Here is a 27,607-nt window from a genome sequence, read left to right as displayed (position 1 = left end):
ACATTTGATTCTCAGGGTCCTTCTAAAATCATTACCTCATATACTACTTTGTAACTGGTCTGTAGTATTCATAAAAATAAATTTACAAGCTGGACATGGTAACACACAGCTTTAGTTTCAGATCTTTGGAGGTAGAGGCAGGCAGATCTCTGAAGTTAAGGCTAGCATCATTTACAAAGTGAGTTCCAGACCAGCCAGGACTATATATATAGTGAGATGCTGTCTTACAAAATAAATAAATTTATAAATATTTGAATTGGAAGTAGCAAATTTTTCTCAAAATCCTATACCAAAGCAGATTCCTAGATAGTTGATGTGAAAATAATTCACTGAAAAATAGCAAGAAACTACCAAAGCTGTTATTGGTAAGAGAAGGGGAGAAAAGAAAGGGAAGAGCTGGAGAGAAGTTTAAAGCAGGGCACAGAGGCAGAAAATAAGAAATGGGGAGGGTGAAAAGAAAGAGAGAAAAAGAGAGGAGAGGGAACATGGCTGGAGGAGAAAGAAGACAGTCTCTATAGTACTGTGAGCACATGAGCACACAGGTCTAATGCTGTGACTCATGTTCTGTAAGCAGGGTTTTATAATCAAAAGACCTATGGTCACTGTATTGGAATACTAACTCTAAATTATTACAAAAGCCCCATGTTGGAAATATATTCAATCCATTTTGTTGTAGACTTGAAATGGCCAAAAAAGGGGGGGGGGGGGGTCAGGAAAAAAAGTTTACAAAAGAAAATATGCTTAGTTTTAATAATCTTATTAAATATCTTTACCCACTGATGGCATCTGGATCAGGTAGACTTTTTCCTATTGCTACTAGCTTTGTATATCAAAAGGAACAGCCTTAATAATGAAATTAAAAGACTACTTATCTGTACAAAAAGTACATTTACATTTCTTTCAAGCCCTCCTGGAAAGCTTCTTTTATCTCCCATTCTCACAAAAATAAGTGCTATTTAAACACAAAGGGAAACTTGATATGACATGGCCCTCACTAAAAACCTAAGACTAACAAACATGAATTAATTTCCTTCTAAAGTGAGTTGTTTTCATAGCTGGTCGTATTTTAGAAGTTCTTCACCAGTGATGAGTGTTTCCCATGCTCACCTGTGTTTAGTCACTGCCATTCAAACGTTATGCCTTTGCATCTTCTGGTAAAAAATGTTATTCTGCTAAAGGGATGATTGTAACAGTATGTAATAGTCACTAAGGAAACACTGAGCTTTCATACAAGTTCTATATATATAAATGATTTGGATTTTCTGACTATATTTAGTATAAATAAAAAAAGATCAGGGATAATTTTAAATGTCTTCAAAATACCTATCATTAGCAGTTTCAGAGAAAGATGATATAACAGGCTTACCAAAAGTAAAATACTCATTTTATGTTTCATTCTACAGTTAGGAGATAAAATTTTCTGTAAATTTATTGAGAAGACAAAATTCACAAGTTTTTTTTTTCTCACAAGAGGCAAAATTCTAAAAATTATTTCTAAAAATGATAATACAAGAAGCAAAAATATGGATTTCTAACTGTTTGCAAAAATAATAATTTTAAAAAATTGCTCTTGCTAGTTTTCAACTTTAACAATTATCAGAAAATAAAAATACCACAAGTATACATAATTACTACAATTTAATTATAAATATCAAAATTTTCATGTGATGCAAAATTTACAAAGAGAAATTTCATTAACATTTAAGTTAGTAAGTTATTTAAATTATTAACTTTTTGATTAAGAATCCTAGGCTGTCCTTAATAGCCAAGTAGCCACAGGGGCTACATAAGAAAGCTGGCTGAGCATGAGCCAGGGAGCATCCCAGAAGCACAGTTCCTCCATGACTTCTGCCTCCAGGTTCCTGCCCTGAACTTCTCTGATGCCCAAGTTTCTTTCGGTCAGAGTGTTTTAGCAAAGCAACAAAAAACAAACTGTAACAGTCAGCAAAACGATTAGAACAAAGTATACGAGACATGCAGGAAAATAAAAACCTATAATTTAGTCCATGAGACCATTATTTCAAAACACTTGAGATGAGAATTTATATCAGAAGAAACATAAATACCAAACTTCAAATGCCTTTTCTAGCATGAAATTTGAAAACACTTTTTAGAGAACATATATTTAGGCATCCCAAAACAAGTATTTCATTTCCAATACACAGTATTTGAATAATGATTTGTTAGGAAAACAATATTCTACACTTCTCAATTTTCATTTGGCTAAATTTAAAAACTTAAAATACATACATTTTAATGCTGACTCAATTAGCACTGACTTTCTGAAATACATTATTTATCCTAGTGATGGTTAAAGCCATGGTTAAACTTGACAGCATCTGGAAGTACACAGGAGACTAGGCCTCTGGGCATGCCTGTGGGGTTACCTCATTGCTGATTGAGGTGCTATTATGGGTAGTGTCACTTCCTGGTTGGGGTCCTGGATTACTTAAGTAGAGAGAGAGGAAGTTGAGAAGCAGCAGGCATTCACTGTTCTTCACCTCAAAATGCAGAAATGACATGACCAGGCTTCAAGCTCTTCCTGATCTGACTTTACAAAATGACGACTCTACCTTCAACTGGGAGCTAAAATAAACATTTCCTTAAGTAGCTTTTGCCTGGGTATTTTATTGTAGCAACAGGAAAAGAAATGAAGATAATCCCCTTGGTCAACAATGTACACTGAATATTAATACAACCAAACTCTTGGTTTTTAGACACATTATTGTATTTTTAAAGCACAGCACCTAAAATTCCTCAGATTGCTGTGCTTTAAAAATACAATAATGTGTCTAAAAACCAAGATTTTAAGAGTTTCCTTTCACACTAACTGCCGTCATTCAGTTGTTTACCTTGACTGTAATTTGGTTCTGAGTTTTCTCCTGTTCACAGGACTGGCTGTTTCTGACTGCCAGTACTCTGTTATCCACTGCTTCCCTTTCCCACTTCAGTCTCTCACTCCTCTCCCTTCACTTCTTTCCTCCATGTTTCCTTTCAAACTAGAGTAGTTTGGAACCAAGAGCCTTTCCTGTAAGTCACATCATTCATAGCTCCTCTAAGCGCACTTGGTATCCAAAATAGTTTTTAAGTTCTCAAAGACAGGTGAGCATAAGATGGATGTTTACATCCAACCTTACCACAAGATAACTGTGTTTTAAATATTTCATTTGGCTGGCCTATACCCAATCCAAATGGATAAACATACAGATAATTTTTGGTTATTTGCTTATTTTTTATAATCTGAAAAAATGGTTAGGATTATCATTTATTAAGATCTTTACAACTACATAATGATATTTTTGCCTACAAGCAATAAATATAAGTGTTTAAATAAGAATCAACCTGACCTTTGAGTAAGGCTCTTCATAAACATGTAGAACTGGGGCTCGTAATCTGGTTCATTGGTAGCAGCTTGCCTAACATAAACATGGTTCTGGGCTCAATTTTCAGTATCAAAGAAAAAGAAACAGTTGAAGCTAAGACCAGGCTAAAAATATACTTTTCATCTTAAACCATATGATAACATTGCTTACCAAAATTTATCCCTTAAATAAATTTATAAATTTAATTTATAAAATAAATTTAAATTTCACTTAAATATTTAAGCCTTAATGTTTTTAAAATATTAAAAATAAAGCAAAAATTAATTTACCAATTATCAATTTAATCATTAACTCCATGACCTATGAATCTATTTATGTCAAAGTTTGAAAATTTTTTTCTAGAACTCAGATATATGAAAAATACAGTCAAGGTAAATTTCATAGTTTTTTAATTGATAGAAAATATATCATGGGAAGTAACTTTAAAAACTATTCTCAAAACTAAAATGTTTAATATTTTGATAAACAGATAAATTTCATATGTAAAGTAAATTTGAACTTAAATCTGCAATTTTAAGGAAAAAGAAAAAATGTTTTAATTCAGAACAAAAGGATTAGTGAGACAGTGTAGTGGGCTTTAGTACAAGACAAGATGGTATGAAATCTGTGGGCAGCCACATCAGCACTGGACCTTTCAGTAGAGGAGCCAAAACTGTCTTAGCTTCTGAACTTCTTAAAAGAAAGGGTCACAGAGGGAAAAATGACAATTATCACTCTGATGGCATCTGTCATTTCACAAAACCTTTCTAGACATGAAATGGTAACTTTAGTTCTTAAAAGCAGAAGCTATAAAGTGTAACAAAAACTTTGTATCTCAAAGGCTGTCAAAATATGACCTTTTTTTTTTTTTTAAGTTCTGTCTGTCCTGGATGGAACTCACTATAATAGACAAGGCAGACCTTGAACTCAGAGATTTCTCTGTCTCTGTCTCCAAAGTGCTGGGATTGAAAGATGTGTACCATCATATCTGGTTTACGACCTATTTTTATATCCAACATTTTACTGAAACACAGTCATATTTATTAATTTTTGTCTATTGCTGCTTTAGTGCTACAAGAGAAGACTGATACTCCAAAAGGTCTCCGTACCCAAAAATGAACTCAGTTTGTTTTAAGTCGTATCCCCACCCCCACAACCCCCCAGCTGTTGAAGAGCAGAAAGAGTATGGATTAAAATGTAAGAGTGACAGATAAATGAACAGTTTCAATGTGAGGATAAAGTAGAAGCTAACCTACCAAGACTTTTGTTGTACAATTCTATGGGATCACAGCTTAGTGAAAAGTGTGTCAATATTGCTAAGAAGGACTATTAAGTATTTTAACAAGATAACGACATTTTTCTTCTATTACAGAAGATCATTTAAAAAAAATCTAAAAATATTTACTTATGAGGGTATGTATGGGCTTTAACAATGCTTTTAAAACTTTTTAAAATACTTATTTTATTTATATGAGTGTTTCACTTGCATGCATGTCTGTGCATCAAATACATGCCTGGTGCCTATTAAGATCAGAAGAGAATGTTGGTTCCCTGGAACTGGAGCTACAAAGTTGTGAGCTTCCACAAGGGTGCTGGGATTCAAACCTGGGTATTCCACAAAAGCAAGTGTTCTTAACCGCTAAACTATCTCTCCAGCCCTACAAGGATTTTTTTTTTAAATTATGAATCCAAATCTAATTATATTTTCTCGTCAAGTCGTTTGCCAACCATCTTACCTTCCAAATAATAAATATTTAACCCTACAAATATATACAGGTACGGGTCTAAGTACTTAAAGGCAATATGGAAGAAGTGGATTAAAATTCAGAGATAATCTTTCTGGGCTTCATTTATAAATGTGATTTCTTTTAAAAGGGTTTCTTTTAAAAAGCATTTAAAATTGTTTTCCAATTTCTATTTGAAGATTCAAATTTACATATATTTTAATAATTTTAAAAAATTTAATGTTAGTATAGTAACAGGTTTCCCAGTATTATAAATTAAGTCCAAAATCTATTCCAAATAATCCACAAAACTGGAAAACCAATACTATCATGTCGTTAATAAATCACAAAAGAAGTTTGAAAAACATCATGAAAGTTATTTTCAAGTTGAACAAGTACGTTGTTTTAATTTTATTTAAATAGAATACATGTGGTTATAACATCAGAAATGAAAGGATACAATTACTTAAAATATTTACTTTTCGTGGTATTAAAAACACTTAGAAATCCAAAAACTAATAGCCAGTCATAATATGCAAATCATAAAGCAGCCTCATGGGAAATGCTTTTTAGGTCATTTCAAGCCATATTGTGATTTCCTAGCAATCTTTTTCTTTTGGTTTTGTACACTTAAAGATGTTAAAATTTAAGGGATAGAAAATATCCACAACCAAGTATTTGAAACTAGTATGGAATAGCAGAAAGAACTTTATAAAATGCTAATCATTGTTTTAAATCAAAAATATGGCTTGAGTAAAAGAAATTGTCAATTTTTCTTAAATGCCAAAACAAACTATCCCACTCTATGCAAACCTGCGAAAACAACACAAAGCAAGCTAAATAGTAACAACCTATTTCTAAAGCTAAGATCTTGCCTTCAAGAGTGGGAGGGCTATGAGAACTGATGGCTGAAAGAGCTTTGGAAAAGCCCACACATTCCATGGAGAATACGACTACCTGGTGGGGGCTAGGCATAGCAAAGTGCCTTCCTGCCAAAGAAAGAAGAGAAAAATCTGTATTTGGAATAGAACAAATTCAAAGTGACAGAGTATTGCAAAAGAAATGAACATTTTAATAATAAGAAACAAATTCAAGTACATTAAATAGTCTAATCATCAATGCAGGAGTATGTTAAAAGACTGAAAATTAGACCAGAAGCTTTAATATTTCATTTTCTTACCACATTATTATTTGCTGACTGTCTTGTATAACAAGAGCTCTCTGACACAAAATTAAAACATAATTACATTTAACAAAGCTATCCAAATGAATAAAGTTTCAGCTTTAAAAAAAATGAGAGGAAGAAGAGATAAGAAAGGAAAAGGGGGAGGAAGAAGAGAGACAGGAACAACTTACCAGATAAGCCTTTTGAGTGTGCCTGCACTCCTCCACCAAATACTGCAGACCACATATTTTCATTTAGGGGGTGGGCTACAATCCGAAACAGTTCATTACTAGAATGTGTTGCCAGCCCATGAATAAACAGACTAAGATACACTGCTGTGAGAATTTCACAAAGCAAGACTGTAAGTCCTGATTGGGCTTCTTCACCAGAAGAATTCAAAAGTTGTATTAGGCAATTTATTCCTAGGATCAAAAAAAAAAAAAAAAAATCCTGCCATTAACAACAACAACAACAACAAACTTTTAAAGTTAAAAATTAAACACTTCTTTTTACTTTTTGAAAAAATTTACTCAATCAGCATTAAATAACCCCCTCTGGATTCATAACCAGTAGGTTATTATGATTTAAGAGCAATTGCTGAAATATCTGTGCAACTTAGATAAACTGAAAATTAAAACTTATGTCAAATCTCATAATTAAAACATCAGTAACACAAATATTTTGATAAAATATTTCAAACTATTTAAGAAACAATTTAACAAGATGAGCTACTTGAATATAGTGATCAAAAAAATACTTGTTTATTAATGTCTTGTGTAACAAGAGCTTTCTGTGACTAAATGAATTTGCATTGAATTTGTAACGGTGTCAAATCTAGCAATATTTAACAATGATAATCAATTGGCAAAATTAAACCAATCTGCTTTTTATCACTTAACAGTTCTAATAAGACTAAAAAAAAATAACTCATATATGTAAATTACTTATACCTGGCCATTGAGCTGGTGATGTGTTGGGAGTTACTGAGTCATCTAAACTTCCTGTTCTCAAAGAATGTCGATGGGCAAGCAGTACTGTCTGATACACCATTCCAGTAAACTGATTTGCTTGAAATGAACTAAGAAAAGAAACAATATTTAAACCTAAGATAAATTCCATGTAATTCCATCCAACTTCGAAAGTACCTTAAACGGAAATTTTTGTTTAAGAATTATATTTCAAATTTCATGCTTAGGAATTTTCATATTCTATATTCAGTATAATATTTTAAAAGGCTGAAAACTGACATTCTAGTGTATAGTCTAGCATTAATTCTTTGAAATTCTCTGACATTATTTATTTAAATATTATCTGTCTTCTGTTTTTTACTCTTTAAGACAGATATTAAAACTTGTATGTCCATTTCTTTTTTAAACTTCATCCATTCTTTTACCTATTGGTTTCATTTCCATGCAAATTCTCGCATGCACCAATATCTAAAAAATTAAGCGAAAATTCCTAAACATGAAATTTGAAAAATTTCTCAATTTCATATTAATCACCTCTTTGTCTACGTGCCTCAGGCTTTTTGCTGTATAACAAGTTAAAGAATTTATCACTCAAGTATGATGTTTTATTATTTATCATCTATTCATCTGTTTTTAATGAGAACGTTCTTAAGGAATGAGTATTTTACCTATTTTTAATTTCTCAGTACCTATCACGGTATTTAGCATGACAGCAGTGATCAATTATAGGCAGCTAAATAAATTACAAAAAAAAGAGTTAGCTTCAGTTTCCTTTGTCATAAAGGCATAAACTCAAATTTCAAAGATGGAAAAAAAGTACATTTACTGAAAGCAGTGTTATGTATCATTTTGAGGTAATAACATATATATAGGGAACCTCACTGTTTACTGAAAGTAATCTTAAATTCCATAAGAAGGTATTTACCTGTAGTTATGACTACCACAAAGGCACTGATAAATACAAGCAGAAAGTGAGGCTGCTAAAGTATGCATTACATATACCTGGAAAAAAACCAAAAAACACAATTACTTTAAGTAGAATTTTTGTTTGTTTGTTTTTTGAGACAGGGTTTTCTCTTTGTAACAGCCCTAGATTTCCTGGAAGTAGCTCTGTAGATCAGGTGGGTCTCGAACTCAAAGAGATCTTTCTGCTTCTGCCTCCCGAATACTGGGATTAAGGATGTGCACCACCAAGGCCCGGCATAAGTTATGATTTTGCCAAAACGGAAATGAAAAGTCTTTAGCTTCTGTAGGCTATTTTCTTCTTTTAGTCCTCCTAAGAACATCTACCCACAGAAGTCATTCTATAGAAATATTAAAGAAAAGACAAGAGTTCTCTGGTAGAAATTACAAACCATACAACTATAACCAAATTTCTCCAGAGCAGGGGAGAAGTATGAACTATGTAGAACAATATGAACCATGTGCTACGAGTATACCATTCAAAATGCATCTGCCTTTTCTTAAACAAAATATAAATAGGTAACAGTAATAAATTACAGTTCACTTATGGATAGACCACCGAAGAAAATGCTAGCATGTATCATAGTCATCTGAGAACGAAACTTCAGAGAAAGGAAAAGTGGAAAAGGCAGTGAGGGCAAATAATTAGTTTAAGGAAGAAAGGATTCTAACCTGACATGGCAGGAGCTATAATAATAACAGAAGCCAGGATAAAGAAGATTAAGGCAGAAGAAAGCAAATTAGATTATAAAAGATTACCCGATTATGAAGTATAAACATGTCATGTAGATAAAAATGGGTATTGATAGATAAAAGTCTAATTGATTATTTGGCTTCAATTGTCAATAATACCTGTGGTTAAAAATACCATATACTCAAGCTGGCAGAATACAAATATGATAACAATAACTGGTAGTATCTCTCCAGATAGGACTGGCATCTGTTTCTCTATTCATTGTCTGCTGACTTATCTAACTCATGAAAGAGATGAAATGTGAGAGTCCTAAGCTTACAACTCAAAAGGCACATTTTACTCTTGTTGCTCTTAAACCCCTGACACTCTTGTGTAACAAATAGAAACCAAGTGTTACTGGACTATGAGGTATACAAACACTTGGATAAATATTACTCTGAGTGAGCCTGAGGGTATTTCTAGGAGACAAAAATATATAAAATAAGCAGTCTGGTTAAAATAGATTGATTTCTCATTTGCCAATCACCTGGAAGAGAGGGTAAGAAGTTACACTTTTTTTGTCAGCATCTTCCCTTCTCTGTCCTCAGAGTCTAACTGAAACATAAGCTCTTGATATAAGATATCAAGTGGTTCACTTTTAGAATAAACTTACTTTTTAACCTTTGAACCTGGACTGGAACTGTAAAGTCTGTTCTTCTATTCACAAGTTTAGCATGTGTAGATCCTTGAGCTACTCAGCCACCACAGTCACTATGGTGGCTGACATGAGAATGGCTCCTGTAAGCTACCATATTTGGATGCTTGGTTCCTAGTTGATCGACTGTTCAAAGATTAGGAGGAATAGTCTTGTTGGAGGAAGTTCTTCATTGGAGTGGGCTTTGCGGTTTCAAAGGCCCATGTCAAGCCTTGTCCCTCCCTCTCTGCCTTCTGATTATGGATCAGGATATAAGCTCTCAGCTACTGCTCCAGCACCATGCCTGCCTGCTACCACAGTTCCCATCATAATGATCATGGACTAATTTATATGCTGAAACTGTAAGAAATGCCCCAATATAATGCTTTTCTTTTATATGCTACCTTGGTCAGATGTCTCTTTTACAACATAGAATAGAAACTAAGACAGTCACACATGCCAATTACTGATAATTTCTTTCCCTCTTCCTCCTTTCCTATTCCACTGTACTTTTCATACATCCTATCAGTTTTACTTCATTGAAGAGACCAGTTTAACGCATTTGGCTTGCCTGCTAGAGGATGAGACACATAAAATTAAATCGTCTATCACCAGAAAATAAATGAGGCTATATCACCCAGAATCTAGTTACCCAACACGAGATCACAAGCATAAACAAGTAAGTTCAGAAAATAGCCATGTTGGCTCAAAAAAGAAATGACAAGTCAATTGATGGAATGAAATTAAAGCCAGTCATATTTCAGGATAGTTCTTAACCAGCAACAGGAATTTAAGAAGGCAAAGCTAATATGATACAGCATGGATTCCTGTAATTAATGTTAATAGGCCAGCAGGGAAAGAATTTGTCAACAAGTCTGAGTTTGCTCCCTGAGCCCACATAGAAGAAAAGTGATTCCCAAGAGCTATGCTCTAAGTTCCACATGTGAATTGTAGCGTTCAAGTGTATATGCACACATACAAATTTATAAAATAAATGGATATATAAGTGTAATAAAATAACAGAAGTAAGAAATGTAGTTTGCTGAAAATGAGCAGTTTTTAGGAAATGAATTTCCAAACTATATAGTACATGCTTTATGGATTTCTACTGTATAGTAATACAGTAAAAAAAAAGTGTGTGTGTGGGGGAACAAATAAATTGTAAAAATTGAGTAAACTGAAGAGGGTAAAATTGTGGAAAGGAGATTTTACTATCAGTACAGCAGAAAATCAAACTGGTATGGTATCATAACCTGGAAGATAGCAGGAATTTTAAGACAATGTCAGAAAAAAAATCCCAAGGGATATGCCGAAAATGTCAATTAAACTCAGTCATTAAAGGAATCTCAAGAGGAAAGATGAAATATAGTTTCAACAGGAGATAAAGTACAGTAAGATGGATAAGAAGATGGTGTGATCAATTAAATTATCTATAATAATATTAGCATATTTTAAAGAAGTTGCAAGTTTGTTAGTAACGAACTTATTCCTGAGCCTCTCTCACAGGTGATTCAATAAATCTGGAACAAATTTAGGAATTCAAACTTTTAGCAGATGATTCTGCTAGGTAACACGATACCTCACGCTTTTTAAAATGTATAGCTCAGTATTGACATGGGAATAATTTAGTTACTTGTTAGTGCTTTTACACCAAAATATTAAGCATCTATCCTTTAAAAATTATAGTATTCCACCCACGGAAAGCATTCTACCCTTTATAAACTTGAGGGGCCAGCAAGATAGCTCCAAACGTCTTGACCTGTCACCAAACCTGATGAAATGAGTTAAATCGCCAGAACTCACATGGTGGAGAGAGAACTGAGTTCTGCAAATGTCTTCTGACCTCCATATGAGCAGTGGCATGTGCACACCAATACACATACACAAGACTTTTGATGCAAATCAAAAAGATGAAGGAGTCATTGATGTTTTATGTGTGTGAGTGTGTGTGTATTTGTGTGTATAAAAACAGTTAAAAATCTAATATATATTACATTTTGGTGTATATTTAGATATATTAGGTATATAAATATATGCATACTTATATATTATCTATTTATGTATATATACATATACAGTAGATTTTTAACCTGTGTTTATGTATAATTATTTATTGTGTGTGTCTTGACGTGGATATAGAGGTCATGGACAACTTGTACAACTTTCAGTAATCTCTTCTTCCACCATGTAGATACAAAGCATCTAGTGCAGGTTTTCAGGTTTGTAGTGTCTTTAGCAACTAAGTCATCTCTTTAGCCCAGATGTTTTAATCTTAATGAAGCTAATGAAGCTTAAACAATTGACACACAGAACTGAAAAAGAACTCAAGTATCCTATAAAACAGTAAACCTGACCTAAAACCAGGGAATTGTTAATACAATTAATACTATGTCTAATCTTGTATTTTGTTTTGATAGAAACTCTTATATCTTCAGAAAACAAGTAAATGAAGGTAGGAGGAGGCCTGCTCAGGAAAAGGAAAAAATCAGGGCAAAAATAAAAAAAAAAAAAAAAATTAAAAAAAAAATGAGTACGTAAGAAGAGGAGTGGTGTAACAGAGAGTGTATGTGGAAAATACTGCTAAACGTTTTAGAGATGAATAAAATGTTAGAATAAAAAATCTATAATTTTATCTAAATAATATACATTGGTAACAAAAAAGCTTTAAATGAAGCATACTTACTTTATTGCTTTGGCTATCAGGATGAGGTGGTGAATCAAAGTTTATTATGGCATGTAGAATATCATGTGTGAGATTACTAAGGTGCAGTAATGGATTGGCAACTACTGTTTTGGCACTGGCTGTACAAGCGAAGAGAAGAGGCACTGAAGTTTGCTCTGACAGAGGGTTAGGGAATACTGGCTCTGCCGTTTCCTTAAAAATAAAGAGAAAAAAAGTTAAACGACTATTTTTAGTTATACTCTACTCCTTAAGAAATTCAGGGGATCTTTCAAAAAGCTTCAAAATTAAAACTTAAAAGCATTCAAAGTACATATATCTTAAGTTGCTACAACCTGAGGACATAAATGTTTCTACAGTTGTATTTCAAACAGTAATACCCTTAGTACTCCTCCATAAGGTGATGCTCATTACCTGAGGTGTTCCTACAAACAAAGCAAGTCATAACACCTAACAAGATCTGTTCTGCAACTGTAACAGACACAGCACCTCCAATTCCTACTATGACTACACACAGATTCATTCCTTAAAGCAACTGTAACACAGAAAATCAAGTATAAATATAAAATAAAAAACACAACACCAAAAGCTGCTTCAGACAGGTAGTATTTTTCTCTTTAATTAAAGCTTTTAAAATTTTAATTAACATAATTATATTACTTCTCCTTCCCGTTCCTGTTCTATGTTTGACTAGTTAAAGTTATATACCTGCCAGCATGCTGGCACAAGCCTTTAATTCCAGCACCTGGGAGGTACCTGCAGAGGCAGGAGGATATCTGTGAGGTCAAGGTCAGTCTGGTCTACATAGAGACATTAGACTAGCTAAAGTTACATGACACCTGGCATGGAAACAAAACAAAAAATGTTACATACCTGCTGAGATTCTTGCAAAAGTAAGATTAATTCCATTCTCACAGATGCAAGACCCCCACCATGAGAGCCATGAAGTACACAGTAACTAAGAAACATTCTCAAAAGTGACTGATACTTCAAGAGCCACTGTCTTTTTTCCTGGAAACTTTCTCTCCGTTGTTTCACTGTTGTTTGTTGATGCAAATCATCAATATCCTCACTTAATCCAGATTCCCCTACACTTTGACTAAATGTGGTCTGCAGCTGTTCGGCATCTGAGCAAAAGTCACAGATCCTCTGAAGAGCTACCACCTCTTTTTCAAGCCAGTGGTAAAGTTGGTAACGCAATTTCCCACCATCTATTTCATAGCCAGTAGATAAAGTACGAAGTTCCACTGTGAGGATCTTTAAACATGCTCTAAATTTTAGTTGAACAGCAATTATATCTTCTGATGGATTTAAAATGTCACTTTCATCTAGTGTGCTTAAAGAGTCTGTGTAACTGCTTAATTCGTCTAATTTTTTATCTGCTTTTCTTGGCAAAGATTTTATTTCTTTCATTGAAATAGGAAGATCTTCATTTTCTTCATCATTATCACTATCCCATTTCAATTCTAAAGAGTCATCCTGAAATACCACACTTGGTTGGCTCCAGTCAAAGGAAAAGGTAGAGTTTGACTGTCTCTCTGAGGAACCCTCTGAAGAAGATTCAAAACCATTTATCAGTGACTGTGACCAGTCAACAGCAGAAGACTTATCTTCTTTTGCATCTGATTGTAATGGAGAAGACTCTTTACTAGTAAAAAAACTAGACGCTCTACACAAGTGTTTTGTTTTCTTGACAACTTTAGGCATCTTTGACAATACTTCCAAAGCCAACATGGGGCAGCCAGATTTGAGGTGAGCACTAGCAGTACTAAAAAATAATCTTCTTTCATTTAGATTAATTGCTCCAGCCAATCCACTTTTTCCTCTTAAAGCCATGTGAGTTGAAAATGTATCAGTTGATCCAAAATGACGTCTTAGCAAAAGTGGATGTGTTCTTAGAAAATTGTAGAAATTAAAAACTACAGGATTACAGGCTGACATCACGACTTGATCTGAAAGCAAATTTACTTTGTAAGTCAAGAGAAACTCAAGATCTGAACAGAGAATTTATGATTGTATAAAATTCCCTCTTTTCTCTGAGGAAACTTGACCAGGTCCTTGGACAAATTATAATATTATATATGTTATATAGACCACATTATTCCTTGTCACTGAACAGAAAAGATTTTACAATTGTATTTTAAACATAAACAATGCCTTCAGATAGATAGATTACTTAGCTCTTTTTCTCACTATTCCCTGGATACATCTCTTCAGTCAGTTTGGCTAGTCCTTGTCTTCTCTGACCATAAATACTATATTTTAGCCACACTCCCCAAGTTAAACTCACAACAGTCCCATAATCTTAACCACCATTTATATGTTGTTAATTTGCACATTTCCCAATTCCCCACAGCATTTCTACTTAAATACAAAAACACTTTTGCCCTGGGGTGGCTTATCTGATGTGCCCTTGGTCCATTACCACCCTTTATCCACCTACCTCTTTTGATTAACTTGCTTCTTTCAACTAGTTCTTTGCCCAAAGATCATCTAACTGGAGAAGGTTTCTTGATCTAATCAGTGCTCCATCATATCATTCACTATTAGTCAAGCTAAAAATCTAGGAGTTACCTGTAATTTCTTAATCTTTGACACTCCATATAAAATTCAGTCCTGTGTAGTCAATCTAAAATTATCCCATATTCAAATATTTCTTTCTGCCTGTAATACTATCTCACTGGACCAGGCGATGGTGGCGCACGCCTTTAATCCCAGCACTCAGGAGGCAGAGGCAGGCGGATCTCTGTGAGTTCGAGACCAGCCTGGTCTACAAGAGCTAGTTCCAGGACAGGCTCCAAAGCCACAGAGAAACCCTGTCTCGAAAAACCAAAAAAAAAAAAAAAAAAAAAAATACTATCTCACTGGTACTATCAATTAAACCAGTATTATCACTTGTCTTTCAAAAGAATCCTGATTTAAATGGTTCTAGAAATGTAATCTTGCATTAATATCACACAAACACACACACAAACATTTACATATTTTCGTAAAACAAGAAGGCATGAAAGTTTAATAAAGCAATGTTTTCCCTCCATTATGAAGAAGCCAATTTAAAAATCTTTATCTCATGTGACTACTGAAGGGACAACAGTCAGTTGTTCCAGCAGCCAGATGTTTGCTAAGACCTCTGCCCCACATTACCCCACCATCCTATATTGACTCATGTCTGGCTTCAACTAGACCCTCAGCAAGTAGATCCAGTCTTGTAACCAGTCAGGGTCCTACCTGGCCACAAGCAGGAACAGTTCTTGCTATTTTCAGTCAAATAAAACTTGACACAGCAGACAAATCCCTGACACCACAACCACAGTTGCTGACCAGATGTCAATCACAAAATGATTCCTCTATCAATAAGGGTCTATACCCAATCACTTCAAAGTACACTTACCCAGAGCTGAAATTTTCCTAAGTAGGCTTAAAAGGGGCTGCCTTACCCTCCCCTGGGGTCAAACCCTGGGGGAATCCCAGCATGCTAGCGTTTTTTTGTCTCAAGAATAAACCTGCCTTCTCCAATTGCAGATCTGGTTATTTGGAACCATCTAAGGACCCTTTAGCTACGAGACTTAAATACACAAGTCTCATGGCTTTCTTTTGAGTGTTAAAAGATACTTCCTAATTAAATAGTGCTACATAAAAAGTTATAAACTAGAAGCTATTTTACTTACTGTTCCAAATGATACACTCACTACTAAGCCAGCTACAACATACCATTCAATCCTGCCTATGGAGAAATACTGGTAAAGTAAATCCAACCATTTTTACATGACTTCATAGAAAGAATTTCACTTTATAGTAGGCTATAAGAATGTTTCACAATCAGGCATGGTGGCACATGCCTTTAATCCCAGCACTCCAGTGGAAGAGGCAGATGGATCTGTGAGTTCAAGCCAGCATGGTTTAGAGAGCTAGATCCAGGACAGTCACGGCTGTTACACACACACACATGCACACGCACACACACAAGCCCTGCTTAAAAAGAATGTTTCCTGCATAAATGTGCGTATGCACACATGCATGCACTCACATACACACCCAGAAAGAAAACGAGAAGTAGAGTTCTAAAGGGCATATTTAAAATAACCTATATGCTACTGATCCTAAGAAAACAATAGTCAAGGATTTTTCCAGTTTAAGGTTCTCCTATCACATCTATTAAGTCAGCTTTCTTGTCACTGCATTTTTCTTGTAAGAATTATAAAACTGATTAAGAAGTGTAATAACTCAACCAAATATTAAAAATTGGCTTTATATTATTACCATTTCTCCAAAGTATTTAAAATCAACTGTTGGTACTATTTATGTTCAATACATTTATTTCATAAAACAGAAAATCTAAAGTTCTTGGCTTTAAATAGTTTATCTTTATAAAATAATAAAACCCCACTTAGTCACAAAGACCAAAAAATTAATATGCAGTATTACATTAGAACCAGAAAGTGGACTACATTTTCATAAAATAATAACATTTTTATTAAAATCTAGGAAGTGTCACCTTACCTTCATTCTCTGTAACTGGCTGCTTTATTAATGTCTCCAGAGCAGCGCTATAATCCTCTAAAATCCAGTGTGCCATACTCCGAAGAAAGGGGTCGCGATGTGCATTTAGGTTTGATGAACTGAGTTCATTGACTGGAGAACCAATTCCCAACACTTTTTTACGTAAAATAGATTTGTATGTTGCAGACTTATCAAATTCAGACTCAAACAGTCTTGCTATTACAAGAGCCAACTGAATGTCATTCAGTTTCTCAAGACATACCTTAAAAAATATTGTTTATATATAAAGTCAGCTTTTAAGAAGAACTCAACCTATTTACCGAAAATGTATAAGGATTTATTAATCTCTAAACATTACAAGCTATAAATGCAATACTGGCATGTATATTGCCTACTTTAGTAAATTAACATTTATAACATCTGCAAATCTATTTGTCACTACTAAGCATGCATTTACAAAGTAATTTGACCTGAGGAAACGGATGACTCTAGTCAGTATAAATCTATAACTTTTATTCTTAAAACTTGCTCTTCTGAATTCACCTGAGCAGATTAAAATTTTAAAATTAAAAAGATATTTTTCTCAAATCTAATAAGTGAAAGAGCCAGATATACTTCATGTGTAGAGTCATATGAATTACTCATTTTACAAAACTTGCTTTATCAGTTCTGTAAAATACTGCTCTAGGTAAAAGATAAAATATAAAAACTACTATAAAATATTATCAGTAACTTTAGGCACTTAGCCTCATATTTCTACCAGTTAAATTAAAATTTAGAAAATTAAGATTTAGGTGAACTGCTTAAGGAAATGATAATGATAATTAAAAAGAAAGTTTACCTCAATTGCATCTCTGAGGCAACCACCTAGAAGAAAAAAGGCTGCAGAATGTTCAAACCTTTGCTTGCCTAATAAAGAAAAGGCATTTTTCAAAGCTGCTTTACGCCACCTCTCTTCCTCAAAATTGTGTCCAAAAAACTGTGTCATTTTGGTGTCTTTTTGAGATCTATAAAGGAACAAAATTCATAAAATTTTAAAATACTACTTTGGAATCAGCCTTTTACAGTTAGGACTTTCAGTGAGTAAGATGGGTAATTTGAAGGCAATCTGTAGTGCATACTAAGATCCAGTTACAAAAAAAAAGTTATAAAAATGAAAACAAAACATTTGCCAGTTCACAAATTACTATGAATCTGCATCTTCATTAGTAAAATAAGATTAGGTAAGTATTTACTTTTATATATAAATCTCACAAATTTTTTAAAAGTTCTCTTACAAATTGCAAAGTGATCTGCATTTGCAGCACTCAGACAAAAATCACCTTTAAATTCATGCAGATTAATTTTACTAATACATACTTCGTTAAAATAATTTACACATTAATATTTACACTAGTATAAAATTAAAACCTCATCAATAGTTGTGTTCTACCTATTTGGAAATGAGTTTGCTAACTAAAACTCAATGGAATCTGATAGAAAACAATCCTGAAAAACCTTAGATTCTTAGAAAACTCATATATTCAATATAAAAAATCTCCCCAGAAGTTGCCATTCTGAAACAGAATCTTCAACAAATGGTACTCTTGGAGTGGTTGCGGTTGACAAGTGAGAAGAAGAAATGACAGCACCTAGAAGAGTAACAGTCTCAGGAACACACTGACCCATGTCCTTTAGTAGCAGAGGACAGGTGCTTATCCCAGCCTCCACTATCTCCTCCTCCTCCCCAATGCTGACGCAAATTCATCTTGACACATTTGTTTTCTACTCCACTTCCTTCCTCCCTGCTTCTTGGTGATGAGGGAGATATTCTTAGAATAATCAAATAAGAAAGAAACTTGTTTTTAGACTGATAAATGCTAAAACAAACTTAAGTAACATCATTTGGTTTCTTTTAACATGGAACACACACTTTAACACAAAAGGCAACTAAGAACATATTCAATAAAAGCATGTTTTACTTATGCATTCATTCTGAATGAAAAGTGACTTTTAGCTCTAAAGGTCTTTCACTTACCTATATAATCCCCAAATCACAGCTTTTTTTTTCATGGCAAGGTAAAAAATTGCAGCATCTAAAGGATCATTATTTCTATGAAAGGCTGCTTTGGCTACCTACAATTGAAAAACAGTAGTCAATCTTTTAAAGAAGTCGTTTGGGAATGAACAAATAATTGCTCTTACATATAAGATTAGTACATGCTATTTCTATGTTAAAATTTAAATAAGCACACAAATAAGCATATATGCATAAATAAGTGCAAGCATATAGATTTAACTAGTATATGTACACTTATAGTAGCAGAGTACACACAGAAGAGGTGACAGGGCTATAGAAGTCTTCCTAAACTATTGTATTTTTCTAAACAAATACTTCAGAAATTAAGAAGTATACTAGTAAATAAATGTGTTAACTAGAGGTTGAGAATAGATAGGCCTACTGGCAAAGGCCTAGAATCACAACAGCTCAAGAGTTTGAGACAGAATTGCACATTCAAGGCCAGCATCTGCAATGTACTGAAATCATTAAATGTTTTTTTAAAAAAAGAGGCTTGATTCTGAACTTTGTTCACTGATATAATGCATGCCTAGCATTCATAAGGCCATACATTTAATACCCAATAACACAACACACCACACAAAAATTATGAAGCTGTTTCTAAAACAAAATGGAATAACTAATATAGAAGACAGGATGCCATTAAACAAATATTCAAAATATACTATTTTACGTCCAAATAAAAATTTACCTTTTCTATGCATTTGCGCAAGATGCGAGAATTGCGAACCCACCATCCCACACCCATTGCTCTAAGTTCAGACCAAGTTGGATCATCTTTCTGCATGACTGGTAACATATTCAGCAGTTCTTCTTCTGCTACCGAGTGAAATGCCCAAGCAAAATGACCAGTAGAGAGGCCTGAAATTTTAAAAAAAGACACTTATAAACAACGCAAAAATTATATAATGATTATCTGATGGAGGAAGGTCATTGGCTAATAAAGGAACTGCCCTGGCCCATTTTATTGGTTAGGACATAGGTAGGTGGAGTAAACAGAACAGAACGCTGGGAGGAAGAGGAAGTGAGGTCAGAGACTCCACAGCTCTCTCGGGAGCAGACGCCTGAGAGAGACGCCATGCCCCACTCCCAGCATGAAGCTCCGACCCAGGATGGACATAGGCTAGAATCTCCCCGGTAAGCGCACCTTGGGGTGCTACACACAGATGATTAGAAATGGGCTAAATTAATATGTGAGAATTAGCCTAGAAGAGAATGGGCCAAGCAGTGTTTAAATGAATACAGTTTGTGTGTTGTTATTTCGGGCATAGGCTAGCCGAGCAGGCGGCTGGGGTGCTGGGAATGCAGCCCCGCCGCTCTTATTACTACTTCAATTATCAGAAATATTTATAATATTTGCACAATAAATATATAAATGGGTTTTAGGTTTTTATTTACACAAATTAGCTCAAAATAACCTGTTAATATGTCTATGAATTGTGTATATTAATTAAGACAAACCAGGTACTTAAATGACATATGACAGAGTCCTTTTACCATAACAGATGGAAGAATAAAATCCTGGAAATAGCGTAAGAAATGATTTAAGGAACCGTTCATCACTATCCTGTGTGTATGATTTGAGAAACCATTTCTAGGTTTATTATTTCTGTGGCAACTTGAAACTATGATGGTGACAAGCTTGAACTGGAAACAGATGCTCTGGGTCACAGACTTGCTCTCTCAGTTCAGGCCTTTTGCTCTTGAGAAATATCTGACTTACCAACTTTGCAAATTGCTACATGCATCAGTGAGAAGCCCTGTCGCCTTTCAAAGCTTTTTCCAGACTCATAACTATAGTCTTTATTGTTCCTAGAAATGTGACTTAGTTTTTACTCCAACAATACCACTCCGATGAATACAATTCACATCTATTTCTTTGAAAACACAACACGTATGGGAAATGTCACTGTGCTACTCTGGATATCACCCACAGACTCCCTGAGAACATAAGAAGCACTTGAAGGACTGTTACACGGGGTGTGCTTTCCTCTTTAGTACTGCTTCTCTTTTCTCTCAAACATCTGTTCTAGATGTTCTACTCCATAGAATTAAAGAAATTCATGGAATCAAACAAAAAGTATAACTCAGGCTAAGCACAGTACTACAAAGACTCTAAAATTAGAACATGTATGTAATATTCCAGGTATATTACAAAATAAAATATATAATCTTGGGAAGGTTATTATATTTTTAATGACTCTGGTTTTTATTACGACAATGTGAATAAAGGGTTGCAGAGATGGTTCTGTGGCTAAGAGCACTGGTTGTTCTTATAGAGAACTCAGATTCAAGTCTCAGTACCCATATGGCAGCTCTCAAGGGTCTGTAATTCCAGTTCTAGGGAATCTGACACACTCATATATACACACAGGCATAACACCAATGAACATAAAATAAAAAACAAATCATTTAAAAAACAAACAAAATATCATGGGGGTGGTGGCTCATGCCTTTAATTCCAGCATTGGGAAGGCAGAGGTAGGAGATCTCTGAGTTCAAGGCCAGCCTGGTGACAGAGCGAGTTTCAGGACATTCAAAACTACACAAAGAAACCCTGTCTTAGAAAAAACAAACCAACAAATAGAAATTGTGCTTAGTTATAATATATGCGTAGATATATATGACATATATAACAGTATTAAGGATTGAATAAAATAATCCAATTAAGTAATACAGAATATCTGACCCATAACCATGGCTATTATGCTGCCTCATCATATTGATAGGATATTTTAATATTGATATTTAACATTTGTGTAGGCAAGCTAATGATCAGTACAGGTAACAATGCTCAGTTTCTATTCTGTCTTTTCATGCTATGTTTTATTTAATATTACTAAGCAAAATAAATGTTTGTTTACAAGACATGACTTTAACATATATGGCTTCACATTTTTAACCTATGATAAGGAATAATTTCTTTTACTTGAACAGATATTACACTCTATTCTGACTGCAGCAATGTTCATAAGATATGGAAACAATCTAAATACCCATCTGAAGAAGCACGGTTTTAAAAATACAATCTCTCATACAATGGAATAGAAAATTCTACAATATGTAACATAAAATTTGAAGACATTATACTAAGCAAAACAAATGAGTCATATTATTGGTAAGTACTGTATTATTCTACTCACATGATTTATCTCAAAGAAAAAAATTCATAGAATCAACAGACTACAATGGTGGTTTCAGGGGCTGAGAAGACGGGAATCATGAGGCATCGAGTTTTATCAAATAAAATGAATAAACTATAGATGTCTGCTATACAAAATTGTAGCAATGGTCAACAATAATGTATTGTCTTCTTATAAACTTATATTAAAGGTTGACTGCATGCAGTATAAAGAATATCAACACTGGAAAAAAGATTAAGTATAAGCAGATAGAAAAGTTAATAAATATCTAAAAGAAATAATAGCTGGACGGTGGTGGCGCACGCCTTTAATCCCAGCACTCGGGAGGTAGAGGCAGGTGGATCTCTGTGAGTTCGAGACCAGCCTGGTCTACAAGAGCTAGTTCCAGGACAGGCTCCAAAACCACAGAAAAACCCCGTCTCGAAAAACAAAACAAAACAAAACAAACAAACAAAAAAAGAAATAATAGAAATCAAAATTTAAATTAAGAATGCCATCAATAAATGAGTCATCAGTAGGCTCAAAACAGTCAACTTCTAAACATACAAGAAAACAATCAAAACAGTCAACTTCTGAACATACAAGAAAACAATCAAAACTGGGCAGTGGGGGACTCACCACGTCTTTAATCCCAACACTGGGGAGGCAGTGGAAGGTGGATCTCTGAGTTCAAGGCCAGCCTGGTCTACAAAGCAAGTTCCAGGACTGTTGTTAGACAGAGAAACTCTGTCTTGAAAAAAATCGAAAAAGAAAAAGGAAATAACGAACACAATCAAAATAGAGTCTCAAGAATTGTGAGTTTGTTTTTAAGTATAGTTGAGCTACCAGCAGGAGAACAGAAAAAAAGAAAAATAAGTTTTTCAATCAATAGTGGCTGAGACCATTCTGAAATTAATCACAATCAAGGATGCTCAAAGAGCACAAAACAGGCCCAAACAACCTGCAAGCTCCATGACTTTGACAATGATTGCAGTACAGACAACAAAAATAGACAAATGGGACATAAAACTAAAATACTGATAGCAAAGAATGAAAGATGGCAAGAATAGAAACAGCCTATGGACTAAGAGAAAGTACTTGCAATCTGTACATCTGATAAAAAATTCATATCAAGGAAGGGTGTGGTGGCACACAACTTTAATCCCAGTATCCCTGTAAGTTCAAAGTCATCCTGATCTATATAGTGAGTTGTAGCTAGCTCAGGGATACATGGTGAGACTGCGTCTCAAAAAAAAAAAAAAAAAAAGTTCAAAATTTAAAAGGAACTTAACAGCAAGAAAAAGAAACTTGATTTAAAAAGCAGTGAATGAACACTCCAGCCATGGAAGCAGGTAGGCTAACTGCAGAGCTTCACTTCTCCTTGCTCTTCTCAAAAATCAATCCCCCAGTCTCACCCCAGACCTATAGCAGACTACCTGCTGTGGCCGCCTCATCTCCAGTGGGATCACACAAGTCTCCAATCTTTCTTCTCTACTCACCCACCACCTTATCCCAGTCCTCAAATCCAGCAGGCATTTCCTGGGAACCGACAGGCCACTCCTGCCAGGGAAACAGGTAGCCTAACTGGATCTCCATCTCTCCCTTCTCTATCCCAAATCCAATTCCCAAGTCTCACTCCCATCTCTGCAGCAGATTACCTGCTGCCTACATCTCCAGCCTGAGACAGATTTTCTCTTCCAGTCTTCTTCCCCACTCCTCCTGTTATGCTAATTCTCTAAGGATAGCAGGCATTCTCTGGAAACCATCTAAACAACTTTCCAGACATGCTAGCAAGCCTGGGAAGCAGGTAGACAAGTTTTAGATCTTCAACCTTCTCTCCTTCAAATCCACCTTCCCATCCCCCCATCTCATGCACAGCTTTTTAACAGACTACCTGTTTTGGCCTCTCTTCTTTCTGCCCCCATTTCTAGGAGAACAAGCAGATCCTGGTGGTTCCCTTTAGGCTTCTACCAATCCATTCCCATTACTAAGTGAGAATTCCTAATACCTAGAAACATATTTTACCTTGAAACCAGTGGCCACATCTAGCAGAATCCCAGAATTTCTTACCAGGCAATACAGGGCCACAACACATTCCCAAGAACCACGCAGAGCAGCAGAAACCTAGGAACAAAACATGTACCCACCAAAGACAAGACCTAGAATTTCAACACCTAGAATTTCAGTTGTCCCAAACAGAGATGTTTAGACTCCAGTGTAAAAACAATCAATACAGGCCAGGAAAATGCGTCTCTAAAAGGGCACAACAACCCTACCACAGTAGGCACTGAGAACTGCAACATAGCTGAAGTACAGATAAAGACCTTAAAATAGCCTTTTGACTATGCTAAAGGTCCTTTTGGAGGGAATTACTAAAAGCCATAAGTAAATCTATGGAAACACAAACAAATGATGGGAGGAAATGATTAAAATACTTTAAGACCTGGAAGTGAAAATATGATCAATAAAGAAAACCCAAACTGAGAGAAATTTGGAAACAAAATATTTAGTAATTCAAACAGGAATCCCAGAGGAAAACCTCACCAACAGAATACAAGCGATGGAACTGAAAGTGTCAGGCATTAAAGACAGAAGAAATGGCTTACTTGGTCAAAGAAAATGTTAAATCAAAAAGATCTGCCCCCCCCCCCCAAAAAAAATCAAGAAAAAGATTAAATAAAAGACCAAATCTAAGAATAACAGGAATATAGGAAAGAGGCCTTTAATCTCAGGACTCAAGAGGCACAGGCACACAGGCAGGGGGATTTCCGTAAGCTCAAAGCCAACCTGGTCTACAAAGCGAGTTCCAGAACAGGAAGGGCAGTTACACAGAGAAACCCTGATTTAAAAGACCTCCCCCCTAAAAAAAGAAAGATGATTCACCAGTAAATGATGTAGAATGATGCTCATGTACACTGTAAAGATTTGTCACTTGTATTGGTTTAATAAAACACTGATTGGTCAGTAGCCAGGCAGCAAGTATAAATGAGGCAACCAGACTCAGAAAAATTCTGGGAAGAAGAAAGGCAGAGATGCAGTCCCCAGCCAGATGCAGAGGAAGCAAGATGAGAATGCCTTATTGAGAAAAGATACCAAACCATGAAGCTAAACACAGATAAGAATTGTGGGTTAATTTAAGTTGTAAGAGCTAGTTAATAAGCCTGAACTAATAGGCCAAACAATTTATAATTAATATAAACCGCTGTGTGTTTCTTTTGGACTTAATAGCGGTGGGACTGCGCAAGACAGAAGCTTCAATCTACAGGTAAACACACGGAATACATGTTTAATACTCCAAACCTCCAGTAAAGTGTAAATAAAGATCACAATGTGACATGACCTATTATCTGGAAGAAAGATACTATATCAAAAGATAAAATCCTTCATTTCAAGAATTTAGAGAAAAGGGGAACACCATATGATCCTGGTGAGAATGAAAGTTGTCATAGATATTATGGAAAACTATATAGCATTGCTTTATAAAACTAGAAATAAAATTGCCATGTGGGTCAATATTCCTACTTTCAGATACAATTTTAAAAAGATTTGAAATTAGCATGTTAAAGAGTTAATGCATCCAATGTTCATTGCAATATTATAATAGCTCTGTTAAAAATCATCTAAAATGTCTTACTAATGGGTAAATAGATAAAGAAAATGTATATATTCATAATGGAATAGAATCCTAGTATCTTAAAAAAAATTCTGTTACTTGCAACAACATGAATAAACCTGGAGAACATTATGCTAAATGAAAGGCAGAAAAAGACAAATAACTTCATTATTCTATTTATATGCAGACTCCATATTGCATCTTATACAGGCAGAGGATAGAATGGTGGCTACAAAAACCTGCTGGTAGGGCAGTGAGGAGACACTCATCAAGGAGAAATGTTTATGAGTTCTAATGAATAGCACAGTTACTATCTTCTTTAAAAAAAATCAACTGTTCATTTTACACTTATGAAAAGTAAATTTCAAATGTTTTCACTAAAAAATTAGGTATTTGAGTGACTGATTGTGTTGACTAATTAATGGTTAACTTGATAGAATCTAGAATCACCTGAGAGGTGGATCTCTAGAAATGCCTGCAGCGATGATTATCTTGCTAATATCAACTAAGGTGAGTAAACTAAGGTGGGTAGAATGCAAAATATGGGTGAAGGCAAGCAGAAAGATAAACACAGAGACAAAGGGAAAAGAGAGATACATTTATCACTGAGTAAATTGCTTTACCAGCATGGCCCAAGCCCCACTGTTAATAACAATGTAGCCAGTAATGCTGCTGGCACCATGCACTAACTTCAAATTCCTGAGTACTGAGACCATGTATATCTGGATTTAATGTAACATCACTGAGGTCTGTTACTTGTAATCACATGTTTATTAGAATATAATATTTGTAATACTCTCATGTTAGTTATGTTGGGAATACACACTAATTTTACCAGTTTAACGGGTGGATAAATCTTATTCTTTACTTCCTTCCTTTTGTTCTATCAAACTCTCTTTTTCATTCCTGGTATCTCCATGCAATGAATAGCAAAATCACCTTGGTGAAGGAGTTGAGCTCGGTAGGCTGGAAGGGAAGTTGTAAGAAAGGTATGGAGTCGAACAGCCAAAAGAAACTTTAATCCACATTCATCTAGAGTTTCTCCACCTATAACCAGAAAAAAAAAAGTAAACTTTTGTGTTTTTTAAAAAAAAAAAACTATATGCAAATGCAATACTAAAACTATTGTATAAGCATAAAATACTAAAAAATTTTATAATTAGCATGCCACAATACCATATATAAGAACAAAACATTCTTAATCTTTTTTTTTTTTGGAACATTCTTAATCTTGCAAAAAAGTTTACTTTAAAATATTTTCTAGCATTTTTTCTATAAGCATTCTTTTATCAGAGAGAAAACAGCATAGCTAAATAACTGAAAACTAAAGATGAGAATGAATTGACTTAAAGTCTATTAACATTCTTTATAATCTGACCTTCTTTGATCTGAAACTTTTATTTTTAATGAGTTTAATGCTTTCTATGGTTATGTTAAAGTAATGTTTACTATAATGGATTCAAATCATATCTGAATCCCAATAATCAGCTGTATACTGGAGGAAATGGTGTTATGCTAATCCTGATTTTAAGTTCTGATTTTCCCCTTATATGATTAAAAGTAATAGCAACATACTCATAGTAAACATATTAAAATAAACATAACATATATAAAATTAGTATCTATTAGTAATACCCTCTAAAGTATAAAATACCTTTTTTAAATATAAAACATTTTGAATGAACTTTAATCCTTATTTTCTTGCCAAGCTTAGGTCAATGGTCAATCCTATTAAGCAATATATCTGATTTAAAATAATAGACTTGCTAATTTCAGACTTCAAGATATGATAGAAAATTTCCATTTAAATATGCTTAAATGTGCTCATAGCTTAGATTTTAAAAAATGCTCTCTGGGTAATGAAGATATAATCCTCTTGTTTTTACATTTGTTATTCTAGGCAGGAGTACACAAAAACACTAATTTTTTTAAAATGTTAAATCAAACTGTAATGTTTTACAGTGGATTATCTTCACAGAAGGGGTAAAAACAGAAACACTTAAATTTCAACTATATTAATAATCTGAACTTTTGCAAAACTGATGAGGTTCAGTTGGATCTTCTGTATCTGTACTGAGCAATTA

At 34.4% G+C, this 27,607-nt stretch overlaps 1 protein-coding gene across 4 annotated transcripts in view; it reads right to left on the bottom strand.

Moving 5' to 3' along the window:
* Positions 1–27,607, bottom strand: part of LOC121441937 (dmX-like protein 1) — a 143,667-nt gene that overhangs the window by 51,455 nt on the left and 64,605 nt on the right. For 2 of the 4 annotated variants that reach the window (XM_041643338.1, XM_041643339.1), the window contains exons 19-29: positions 26,463–26,570; positions 19,480–19,649; positions 18,747–18,844; positions 17,571–17,736; positions 16,730–16,991; positions 13,103–14,181; positions 12,233–12,424; positions 8,145–8,221; positions 7,202–7,329; positions 6,443–6,673; positions 5,962–6,075 (exon numbers count right to left, since the gene is read on the bottom strand). In XM_041643338.1, coding sequence (XP_041499272.1) covers positions 5,962–6,075; positions 6,443–6,673; positions 7,202–7,329; positions 8,145–8,221; positions 12,233–12,424; positions 13,103–14,181; positions 16,730–16,991; positions 17,571–17,736; positions 18,747–18,844; positions 19,480–19,649; positions 26,463–26,570 — 2,625 coding nt within the window. The remainder of the gene's footprint in view (positions 1–5,961; positions 6,076–6,442; positions 6,674–7,201; positions 7,330–8,144; positions 8,222–12,232; positions 12,425–13,102; positions 14,182–16,729; positions 16,992–17,570; positions 17,737–18,746; positions 18,845–19,479; positions 19,650–26,462; positions 26,571–27,607) is intronic. The other 2 variants (XM_041643340.1, XM_041643341.1) reach the window with 1 other exon arrangement.

The sequence above is a fragment of the Microtus oregoni genome, unplaced genomic scaffold, assembly GCF_018167655.1.
Source record: "Microtus oregoni isolate MIOR12 unplaced genomic scaffold, Mior012 000085F_ref0000168, whole genome shotgun sequence".
Classification (NCBI taxonomy): Eukaryota; Metazoa; Chordata; class Mammalia; order Rodentia; family Cricetidae; genus Microtus; species Microtus oregoni.
Note: the sequence above shows the minus strand (reverse complement) of the source record. Positions and strands in the feature narration are given on the sequence as shown.